We start from the raw sequence: 11,405 nt of genomic DNA, 5'->3' as shown, positions 1-11,405 counted from the left end.
TGGAAGTAAAGGTATCCCTCCCTCTTTAATTAGTAATGATGAAGATGTTGCTTTTTTTCTTGATGAGATAGGAACATCTATCAATCATCGGACACCCTTATGTGTGTCTACTACAGAGAAGAGAAGTAATGATCCTTTGGTTACTAAAACACGTGAGTTGTATACTATTCCTCCAGTTGAAACCAAAGTGAATGATGATTTTTGCATTGATGGCAATGAAGACAGTTGTGATGATAATAATAATGATGCAGATGGCAATGAAGAGAGTTGTGATGGTGATAATAATGATGCAGATGGCAATGAAGACAGTTGTGATGATGATAATAATGATGCATTAAGCTCAGATGATAATGAAAATATTGATAGGTCTACCTGCAATGATGTACTTGTGAAGCATAATTTACAACAGTCAACCTCCAATGATGTATTGAAGAGCCATGATTCCTCAAATAATAGAGGTCGTAAAGTAAGACAGGTTGGCGAAGATAATCTATGGAGTACTCCACTTTTGTTGAATCAAGGGGAAAAAGGCTCTACTTCAGCCTCAACAGCTTAATTACTGACATCTTCTTCGAGTATCAATTCGTGGGAAATAAAAGAGGGTCAAATATTTGAGAACAAGCAAGAGTTGAAGATGAAACTCCATCTTTATGCATTAAAGAAAAACTTTGAGTTTAAAGTAAAGAAGTCTGCGAAAAATATATGGTGTACAGTATGTGTTGATGATAAATGCAAATGGAGGTTGAGGGCTACAAAATTGGTTAATTCCAATATGTTCGAGGTTCGTAAATTTTTCGGTGAACACACATGCTCATTGGATGTTCGACATAAAGATCACCGTCAGGCATCCCCATGGCTTATTGGACATGTCATAAGGAGAAAATTTGAGGGTGATGATGTTAATTACAAGCCAAGGTCAATTGTAAAAGATATGAGTTTATCATATGGAGTTCATATGAGCTATGCTAAAGCTTGGAGGTGTCGAGAGCATGCATTGGCTTACATAAGAGGTACACCAGAATCATCATTTCAGAAACTTCCCTCATTTCTATACATGATGGAGCAAAAAAATCCTGGAACTGTTACTCATTTGCAGATGGACAATGAAGGTAGGTTCAAATATTGCTTCATGGCCTTAGGTGTTTCTATAATGGGGTTTAAGACATATATTCGCCCAGTTATATGTGTAGATGGAACCTTCTTGACTACTCGGTGTGGAGGTACTTTGTTATGTGCCATGGGACAAGATGCTAACAAGCAAATATATCCAATTGCATTTTCAGTAGTTGACTCAGAGAATAATGACTCATGGTTGTATTTTCTACTGAGGTTGAAGGAAGCGATTGGTGAAGTGGAGAATCTAGTATTCGTGTCTGATAGACATACTAGTATAGCAAGTGCCTTGACTAAATTTTTTCCTGATTCACACTTAATTCACACCCAATTCACACATAACTTAATAAGATAAAAGTGACAAAGATTTATCCATTCCACTATTAAGATGAAATAAACGAAGTCATTCAATACCATTTAATGAGATGAAGTTGACATAGTTTCTTCATACATTCAAAAGTAAGATACATATAATTAAATAAAAGACAACTATGGTTGTAAGTTATGGTAAAACAAATCTACACAAGTCTTTTTTCTAAAGAAATCCATGTTGTCGTCATTCACTTCGGATAGCGGTTTTTTGGCTAGCAAGTACTCTAGATGTTTGATGACATATACCCCACAATCGCCACTGCAAAGGAAATAAAGTTTTTTAATTATTGGAAGACCATATTGATTATTGGAAGACCAAAGTCTTTTAATATAAATATGGTTAACAGAGTTATACCTAGTTTTGGTCTGTGGCACTTTTTCTGTGCCAAGTCTTGTGAACTCAAAACGCACTTTCTGTGCTTGTAGTTGGACATCTTTCCTATGGCTTAACAGCCCACTGGATTGAATTAGAAATGGTAGCATTTTTCCCCATCTGCTCATTTTATTCTCAAACTCCTTGTTGGAGACCACAGTGATATCAGAGTCATAAGCTTTTATAAGACAGCTTGTCAATGATATCTCTAACAACACCCAATGTGTCCCAGAAAAATTAATTGGGGTAAACACTTCATCAATGTCTTTCCAACTCCTTTTGAAATTGTTATCATCACCTACCAAGTAATCAAGCACTTCTTGTGGCCAAATGTAGCTTGATTTGATTTTCTTCTTGTTGAATTGTTCCCAATGTGGTTCGAAGAACTGTTGGAACATAGAATCCACGATGGTGAATCTTTCGGAGTAAGTCTTCTTGTAAGTGTACACTCGTTCTTTCATCAACCCTAAAGCTGCATCAATGTGCTGCATGCCAAATATTATAAGTATATATGCATTCAAATTATATATATTTTTAAAAAAAAATTATTTCAGTAGTCTTACCAGTCCGTCCAGCCATGTACGTGGTGTAAGTAGCTGAATAAACCATTTCGCAGTGCACGAACCAGCCAAGAGAGAAATAGGCTTATCATTCTTTTTTAAACCAATTACCCATTTCTTAAAACGTCTCATTTGCTTTTCGTCATATGGCTGTAGGGGATTAATTTCACAAGGATCAGTTACAATTGTCTTTGCTTTCTTTTTCTTCTTAGTTGGATCAGTAAACTCGGAACCAAAAATTCTTTTCGTTGGAACCCTCCTTCTCTTGAATTCCACCCCAGCCATATCTCCAGGAGATACCACCTTACAGCTAGGGCTATCTTCTCCAACAACGTGCTCCATAATAAATGTATGGTGTGGTGAAGCAAGATGCTCATCTGATAATGAATCCTCAGAATCACTACCTTTACGTTGCGAGAGCACTAATTCAATTAGATAATCCAACTTCTCCTCCATTCTTTGTTGGTTACTTTTCAAAGTGTCAATATCAGCTAACAACTTTTCATGGTGGGTGTTAATTGGAGTTGGTATCTCTTTCTTGTCTTGCTCGTGACGATGCCCATCTGCTACATCGGGCTTTGTGGGAGATTTCTCACGTTCTTCCCTTTCAAACTCCAATTCCACATCATCGTCTACAAAGCTAATAACACGTCCCATGAGTAGTTCATCTGGTCCTTGAATAATAGAGTCATGAAATTCTTTCTCTTCGGGTCTTGGATTGAGCGTGGCCTTCACAAGATTCTGCAACAAAATAATAAATTAATAAGGTATAAACATTACTTATAAATCACAAACTCAAATAAAATCTTAACGACTTACACTTTTTTTCTTAAATACACCTTCAATATCTTTCTCTTTCAGCATTTTATGCGCTGACCAGCTAAGCATTCTTGGAAAGGCCAGGGGTTGTTGATCAGCAAATGCAGAGAACTTTGTGAAAATTTCATAGGCCCAATATTGCAGAGCAATGGCATAACCATAAATTGTGTACTGAGGTGCTGGTCTTTTTCTCTTTTGCTCAACATTCTTCAAGTATTTATTCCTTAGCCTTTCCATATCTTTTGCCAAGCCGAATAATGTCTTCTCGTACGATAATCTCCCCCAAGGATAGTTGAAGAAGTCATCTTCATTTTCCACCATGGAAAGGACATCAATAAAGCATTTCATCTTTGGTTCACTAGGTAATAAAAGAGAGTCTACCAAAAAACATAGACCTAATTTCCATACGTCTTCTTTCACATCGCACCTTTTGAATCCATCTTCCAACTCTTCAGAAGACAAACATTCTTTATTGTTCAAGTATGTCTGGAGAAGTCTTTTACTCTTGGTCATTTCTTTATACTTTGCCTGATCCGGAGAAATTCCACAATTCAATCCAGTGATCAAACCAAATTCACTAATTCCAAACCTTGTATTCTGACCACAAATATTAAAATTCAAGCAGTATTCGTTCTTTCCTCTACCAACAACTCTCCTAAACAGTAACTGGTGAATAATAACTCCAGAATATTGTAGAGGCGGAGCTAAGAAGAATTGCTTGAATGGTGACTGTTTCGCTCGTTCCAACAAGTCAAATGTCGTGAACTTTGCTATTATTGTACTCATAATGCTCCCTCCCCTATACGCAGCCTTTGCTGGATAATGCCTTTCAGTAGGAAGCATGAGGAGTGACATCTGAAAAGGTAAATTAAATAAGCGCTTAATACATAACTCATATATATTCACACTTTCTTCACATACGGTTCACACATTATTTACACATGGTTCACGCATAGCTCACCCAAATTCACACCAACCTCACATAGTTCACACACAGTTCACACACAGTTCACACATAGTTACTATTGAGGTACATTTTATGTACACTAGTTTAGAAACTCTACAGCAACCAAATCACACCAAACCAAAATACCAAACACTGCAGCAATGACAAGTAAAGAAAACACAGGGGAGTTTAGAGCATAAAGGTCTCCTAAGTTCATTTTGCTAGTCTTGCCATCTCAATTCGCTATTCTCAAAGAGTTACAGAGCTTCTCTTCTCTCTTTTTCTCTATTCTCTACCTTTTTCACCAGCCATCTACCGTACAAGTTTTCCATAGCTCAGCCAATCATTTGTACCAACTGCAAATTCTAGTTGTCACCTTAATTTTAAACCACCTTGGCTGCAATTGCAGAACCAAATGCAACTCTGGCCAGCATTGCCATAAGCTATGTCTTACTCTTGACCACTTAGTACATATGGTAACTAATGTGAGAGACATCCTTAAATAACAGTTATTATAACTAAAACAAGCCTAATCATAGTGCATACCCCACAACAACCAGAATATATTTTCCTCAAAAGTTCCCAAAATACAGTCCCATTCCTCATTCTAGTCAACCTTTTCTTGGTTATATTAAAGAAATATATGTATATATATTCATGATTTCAGCCGAGGCCATACCATAATACACATCACTTAGAAATTATTTTAACACTTCAAAATAAGACAGTACAATTTGATATTGACAGTATGTACAAGTTTCTCATCATACTCTTGCCTCACTACAAGGAAATAAGTCTAATAATGGCTTATTATAATCAAGAAAAGGTTCAAGAATCACTTTTAATAGGGTTAGTTAGTATAGTTTCCTTTTATAATTCACACATTATTCACCATAAGTTCAGAACATGGTTCACACACCATTCACACCAAATTCACACATGGTTCACACATCATTCTCACATTGTTCACCATAATTTCGGAACATGGTTCGCACATCGTTCACACACTATTCACACCAAATTCACACACTATTCACACTAAAATCACACATGGTTCACACCAATTTCACACATTGTTCACACTGAAATTACATATGGTTCACAACAACTTCACTTCACACATGGTTCACACTAAATTCACACCACAATCACACATGGTTCACACCAATTTCACATATTGTTCACTGAAATTACATATGGTTCACACTCGTTCTTTCACACCAAATTCACACTAAATTCACTCCTTATTTCCCAATTAAAACATGCCTCAAGTAGTTAGAAATTCCGAAATTTAACCAAAGTAAAAATTCAAAATAAACAAAGGAGTCATAATAACAACAAGGGATCCCAACAACAATACCTTGGGCTAGGGTATCGGGCTTGCAAGGGGAGTGTGGGGTCTTAGGTGTTGTAAACCTTGGGCTCCGGCGACGTGGGCTCGACGATATGGCTGAAATGTGGGTGGGTTCGGCGTCGGGACCAAGCGGAGGGGATGGGTTCGTGGGTTCGGGACCAAGAGTGTAAAAGGGGCTGGTGGCTGTGGAGATGATGATGCAAGTGGGAGGAGGGACGAGGTGGGTGCTGGCCGGAGTACCACCGCAGCTTCGACGGGAAAAAATCTGGGTTTGGGAGGGAGGGTTTTCAATGGACGGGAAGGGGGAAGAGTAAGAAACTGAAAGAGTTATTTGGGTTGTTTAACAAAAGGGGTAATTTTGTCTTAAAGAGTTAAAAATGTGAAAAACTTTAACTAAGGGTTAGAGTTATAAATATGGGGCTGAATAGGGTTAGTTCATGGAGTTACCCTTTCTACCATAGATTAAAATTATGGCATGTGGGTATATTCTCCAAATTATTGTTAACTGTCATTACCTAACTACATTCCATTTCCCAAATTTGTTTTGTCTACACGCAACATCACCCTCATTGGTTTTACTACCACTCATTTATTTTTCGAAATGATTCCGTATCAAGAAAAAGGATATGGCGTCCACCATAGGTCGTATATTTTGGGATCCTGCTTGCTCTACTAAGCTACTTCTCACCATTGTTCCCCACTATCGTTAGAAGGCTCAACTATTCCATTAAAGAGAGAAACCCCATGACCCTCCTTAAGTTTTTAAGTGGAATATCAACATACCAAGTTTTTCTCTTATTCTAAAGTCTTCATCATTATCATAATTCCTTTCTTGTGACCCTCAAGCCATACTCATGTGAGTTCTTTTTCCACTAATATATACATACATATATGTATTTTATATATATATATATATAAATTCCTTCCCTTTGTTTGAGTTGATGCATTCTTTTTCTCTTCTTTAAAGAAAGAGTAGCAAACGTGTCTCAGAGCTCTACCTCTTCTTATATGAGCATGTTTGTGATTTGAGTGTTTATTAGCACGTGACACCATTGGAGTAGAGAATAGAGGTTACCTAGGTTTTACTTTTTCTTGAACTATTATATATATTAGAACATTTTGTTGTTGAGCTTGCTTTAATGGGTTTTTGTTATTGATGGCAGGTATTGGTTTGGTAAGATAGATGTTTGAGGTTTTGTCTAGTTGTCTATCACTTGCTTTTTCTGATTAAGTAGCTCACACGTACATCTTTGTGTTTGGTTCCTTCGAATCTTTAAATTGGTATGTTTCTTCTTTTGGCAAAAGACCATCGTTCTTAATGTTATATATACTAATTCTTATGTGCCTTCCGTACCGAAGCTCCTATGCTCTTTTCTCTTTTGGTCTTGTTAAGATTACTAAACTTGGATGAATACCTCCTAAGTTAATGGTCAAACCAAAGGGTGTCTTAAGCTTCACATAGGAAGCTCACCATGAATCTACCATTGCTCCTCTTAATATTCATTCTCTGCTTCTGGGCACAACGCTTAGAAGGAGCAGCCTCATCAGGACCTGCAGAAGTGAACGTTGGAGCTATTTTCACATCAAGAACAATCAATGGTAGAGTCTCAAAGATTGCCATTGAGGCTGCACAGCATGATGTGAACTCAGATAAGAGTGTTCTTGGTGGAACTAAATTGTCTATATCGTTTCACGATTCCAACTACAGTGGATTTCTTGGCATCGTTGGGGGTATCAAGTTTCTTCTATTCTCTTCTTTTTACTTTACTATTTAGCTTTATTTTGGGTAGTAACATTATTATATGTTTCTTTTATTTATTTATTGCAGCACTGAGATACATGGAGTCTGATACGGTAGCTATAATTGGTCCACAAAATGCTGTAATGGCCCACGTACTCTCACATCTTGCAAATGAGCTTCATATTCCATTATTGTCTTTCACAGCTCTTGATCCTAACTTATCACCACTACAGTACCCTTATTTTGTTCAAACTGCACCTAATGACCTATTCCAGATGGCTGCCATTGCAGACATGGTTAGTTATTTCGGTTGGTCTGAGGTCATTGCAATCTTCACTGATGATGATCAAAGTAGAAATGGGGTAACGACATTAGGTGACAAACTTGCTGAAAAACTTGGCAAAATCTCCTACAAAGCAGCACTTCCACCTGATCCAAAAGCAACTCGTAGTGATGTTGAGAAACTATTGGTACAGATTCGTATGATGGAAAGTCGAGTAATTGTCTTACACACATTTTCATATTCAGGTCAGCTTGTTTTTGAAGTGGCACAGGAGCTTGGAATGATGGAGGCAGGTTATGTTTGGATAGCTTCTACTTGGTTATCTACTGTTGTGGATTCACTTCCACCACTTCCTCCAAAGACCATTAAATCTATCCAAGGAGCTCTCACACTTCGTCCACACACACCGGATTCAGACAAGAAAAGCGCCTTTATTGCTAGGTGGAACCAGTTGAGTAATGGCTCTATTGGCTTGAACCCCTATGGTTTATATGCTTACGATACAGTTTGGATTATTGCTAGAGCTTTAAAAAGGCTTTTGGATCAAGGGGGCACCATTTCATTCTCCAATAACACAAACTTAAGAAGTCAATCCAAAGGGACTCTGAATCTTGGTGCATTGAGCAATTTCGATGGTGGGGAGAATCTACTCAACAACATACTACAAACCAGTATGTCAGGCCTGACTGGACCACTAGGATTCAATCAAGACAGAATCCCATGGAAACCTTCTTTTGACATCATTAATATAATTGATAATGGATACAAACAGATTGGATATTGGTCTAACTATTCTGGCCTTTCCGTTGATTCCCCAGAGGTGCTTTATACCAAGGCACCAAACAGGTCCATTGCAAACCAACATTTAGACAGTGTAGAATGGCCAGGAGGTACAAGGAGCACACCTCGCGGCTGGGTTTTTCAAGGCAATGGGAGGAAATTGAGAATTGGTGTCCCAAAACGAGTTAGTTATAAGAACTTTGTATCACAAATAAACGGTACTGATATGGTTCATGGATACTGCATTGATGTGTTCCGTGCAGCTATAAGACTGCTTCCTTACCCAGTTCCTTATAAGTTCATTCTGTTTGGAGACGATCATAAGAATCCAAGCTATTCCGAGCTTGTTAACATGGTTTCATCAGGTGTAAGTGAAACAAATGACTTCAATTGTATGCCAACGATATATATAATGATAGAACACAAAAGTTCCTACTGACTTTTAAGTCTTATTCTGCAGGTTTTTGATGCTGCTGTAGGTGACATTACCATAGTCACAAATAGAACAAAGGTTGTGGACTTCACTCAGCCTTACATAGAGTCAGGGCTACTTGTGGTGACACCAGTCAGGAAGTTGAATTCAATCGCTTGGGCATTCTTGAGACCATTTACACCACTCATGTGGGCTGTCACAGCAGTTTTTTTTTTCTTTGTTGGTGCAGTGGTTTGGATACTTGAACATAGAGTAAATGATGAGTTTAGAGGCCCACCTAAAAAACAGATGATCACAATGATATGGTTAGTACTTCTGTCCTTTCACTTGAGCAATCTTAAACAGAATATTTGATGTGCATGCATGTACTTTTAAAGACACATTTTAAGCTTTATCATCATTGATTTTGATTCTCATCTTCAGTGTGTTTACTTTATGGCCTGCAGGTTTAGTCTCTCTACTATGTTTTTTGCACATAGTAAGTCTTCCAATCTGGCAATAGATATACTGAATTCTCTTTCCAGAATATACAATAGTACCAACTATACCATATCTTTAAAAAACTTTCAGGAGAAAACACAATGAGCACTCTTGGCCGGTTTGTGATGCTCATCTGGCTTTTCGTTGTTCTGATCATAACCTCAAGCTATACTGCTAACCTGACATCAATCCTCACAGTACAACACTTATCATCTCCCATCACTGGACTTGATGCCTTGATAACAAGCAATCAACCAATAGGATTCCAAGTAGGATCATTTGCAGAAAACTACTTGAGAGAAGAACTCAACATCCCACAATCTAGACTTATTGCTCTTGGCTCACCTCAAGAATATGCCAAGGCCCTTGAGAATGGAACTGTGGCTGCAGTCATCGACGAAAGACCATACATAGAACTCTTCCTATCAGAACATTGCATGTTCGCAATCCGTGGCCAAGAATTCACCAAAAGTGGCTGGGGGTTTGTGAGTATCTCAAACACATGAATTCATTTTCAAAACCTTTTTTTTTATTATGCTGCAATTGATTTTTCTCACAACTCTCCTTGTTGTAGGCATTTCCAAAAGACTCCCCACTAGCCATTGACATGTCAACCGCCATGCTGACTCTCTCAGAGAATGGCGAGCTTCAGAAGATTCATTCAAAATGGATATCAAAAAAGGCTTGTAATGCACAAATCTCAGATTTTGAGTCTGACCAGCTTCCATTACAAAGCTTCTGGGGACTATTTGTCATCTGTGGCATTGTATGTTCTGTCTCTATTGCAATCTACTGTTACAAAGTTATACGCCAATTCAACCAGAGTTACCCTCATGTCACTGACCCCTCTGGACATGGCAGCTCTCGTTCTGAGAGAGTCATGCACTTCTTAGCTTTCATTGATGAGAAAGAGGAAGGCCATTCAAGTGTAAGGACGTTAAAAAGAAAAAGGAGTAGTGATCTTTATGAAAGTAGTAATGGGAATGGGATAGAAGATGAGTCAAGGCACAATGGTAGAACTTGGCTTTAGTACCTAATAGCAGTGATAGTCAGTCCTAATATCTTAGAACTAATTTATTAACCAGTTGATCTAGTTTACTTTAACAAAATTTATACCACTTTATTGTCCATGAAGAGAAAGGTGAAGACTTTTTTGTCCTGCCATGAAGTCATGGTGATTTTTTTTGGCTGTTTTAACATACATAATATTAATTGCTGGATTTAGATGTAAAACTACTTTGAAATGTATGATATTACTTACTCTCTTTTTTTTCTTAACAAATGTACGTATCATATTACTTACAGATAATGATGAACATATATATATATATATATATATATTTTATATAATTGCTTGCCGACTGGGTTTGGTTGTGTTATTTATATTTGTTTCTTCTGAATTTTGTTTCTTTTTTAGTCAAGTTGAGATTAAATATTATTTTGTTTGTGGAATAGGTAGGTTGGGGATAATAGAACTAACCATGTTTATTTATATTATTCTTGTCCTTTATTTATTTGTACAACATAAAGTACTTGTGTGAGAAAAAGCAATGAAAGCACAACTTATGAATATTTTTAGATTGTGTTATGGGATAGCAATGGAATAGTTGGCATTTAATATAAATTTCATAAAGCTTTCCAATCAACAAAGTCATAGAAAGTTAAGAAATTTAGCTAAGGTAAGGGTAACTGTTAGAATATATTATTATATTAATTAGAATTACCAAAAATTATTAATTCTAATTGATTCTAAATAAAGTTAATATTGAGATTAATTGAGAGATATTCTTAATAAGGTCAATATTTAAGGTAGTTACTCAATATTGAGTTACTCAATATTACATATCTTATTGATTGTCAAATATTCTAACATTAATTGTGTCAGAGATTTTAATGGAATGTCTCATCTATATAAATATAGGGTTGTGGTCCTCAAGCTCATGACTCATTCTAATATTCTATCTAAAGAGCTAGTGAGAGCTTGAAAGTCTATTACTCTCTCTAATTTTTTTTTTTTTTCTTTTGCATATCTAAAGACTTTAGATCAAGGTTATCAAATTAATGGCTGGAGGTATAATTTATCGATCTCCTTTATTTTTTGTAACAATCTTATTCAGTTTATTCCACATATTTAGGATTGTTAATGCATCT

At 36.8% G+C, this 11,405-nt stretch overlaps 3 protein-coding genes across 5 annotated transcripts; 2 read left to right on the top strand and 1 right to left on the bottom strand.

Annotated features, from left to right (window-relative positions):
• Nucleotides 1-634: 634 nt before the first annotated feature.
• On the top strand, nt 635-1,468 carry LOC133788119 (uncharacterized). The gene has a single exon (XM_062225599.1). It carries the CDS (start codon nt 635-637, stop codon nt 1,466-1,468), a length of 834 nt encoding a protein of 277 aa, XP_062081583.1.
• A 39-nt stretch (nt 1,469-1,507) lies between these two features.
• On the bottom strand, nt 1,508-4,152 carry LOC133787803 (uncharacterized). The gene is made up of 4 exons (XM_062225575.1): nt 3,238-4,152; nt 2,422-3,159; nt 1,841-2,343; nt 1,508-1,744 (listed from the first exon to the last, which is right to left on the bottom strand). The coding sequence occupies exons 1-4, from the start codon at nt 4,090-4,092 to the stop codon at nt 1,603-1,605; spliced, it is 2,238 nt and encodes a 745-aa protein (XP_062081559.1). The 5' UTR covers nt 4,093-4,152; the 3' UTR covers nt 1,508-1,602.
• A 2,025-nt stretch (nt 4,153-6,177) lies between these two features.
• Nucleotides 6,178-10,604, top strand: LOC133787311 (glutamate receptor 3.2). Of its 3 annotated transcripts, XM_062225539.1 has the most exons (8): nt 6,179-6,393; nt 6,701-6,818; nt 7,068-7,268; nt 7,366-8,708; nt 8,802-9,079; nt 9,221-9,252; nt 9,345-9,739; nt 9,829-10,604. In XM_062225539.1, exons 4-8 carry the CDS (start codon nt 7,377-7,379, stop codon nt 10,282-10,284), a joined length of 2,493 nt encoding a protein of 830 aa, XP_062081523.1. In that variant the 5' UTR covers nt 6,179-6,393; nt 6,701-6,818; nt 7,068-7,268; nt 7,366-7,376; the 3' UTR covers nt 10,285-10,604. The 3 variants fall into 3 exon arrangements, with proteins under 3 accessions (XP_062081522.1, XP_062081523.1, XP_062081524.1); XM_062225538.1 differs by having other exon boundaries at nt 6,178-6,393; nt 6,701-7,268; XM_062225540.1 differs by lacking the exon at nt 6,701-6,818.
• Nucleotides 10,605-11,405: the final 801 nt, after the last annotated feature.

This window comes from Humulus lupulus, chromosome 1 (genome assembly GCF_963169125.1).
Source record: "Humulus lupulus chromosome 1, drHumLupu1.1, whole genome shotgun sequence".
NCBI lineage: Eukaryota > Viridiplantae > Streptophyta > Magnoliopsida > Rosales > Cannabaceae > Humulus > Humulus lupulus.
The sequence above is the reverse complement of the archived record's forward strand: the minus strand, read 5'-3'. Positions and strand labels throughout refer to the sequence as shown.

Excerpts from the sequence above, each read along its gene's own strand:
- LOC133788119 (XM_062225599.1), top strand. The coding sequence starts at position 635 with ATGAAACTCCATCTTTATGCATTAAAGAAAAACTTTGAGTTTAAAGTA.
- LOC133787803 (XM_062225575.1), bottom strand. The coding sequence starts at position 4,092 with ATGTCACTCCTCATGCTTCCTACTGAAAGGCATTATCCAGCAAAGGCT. Across the intron at positions 3,160-3,237 it reads GTGTATTTAAGAAAAAAAGT|AATCTTGTGAAGGCCACGCT; the intron begins GTAAGTCGTTAA and ends ATTTTGTTGCAG. Across the intron at positions 1,745-1,840 it reads GTGCCACAGACCAAAACTAG|TGGCGATTGTGGGGTATATG; the intron begins GTATAACTCTGT and ends TTTCCTTTGCAG.
- LOC133787311 (XM_062225538.1), top strand. The coding sequence starts at position 7,010 with ATGAATCTACCATTGCTCCTCTTAATATTCATTCTCTGCTTCTGGGCA. Across the intron at positions 9,080-9,220 it reads CAGATGATCACAATGATATG|GTTTAGTCTCTCTACTATGT; the intron begins GTTAGTACTTCT and ends TATGGCCTGCAG. Across the intron at positions 9,740-9,828 it reads CCAAAAGTGGCTGGGGGTTT|GCATTTCCAAAAGACTCCCC; the intron begins GTGAGTATCTCA and ends TCCTTGTTGTAG.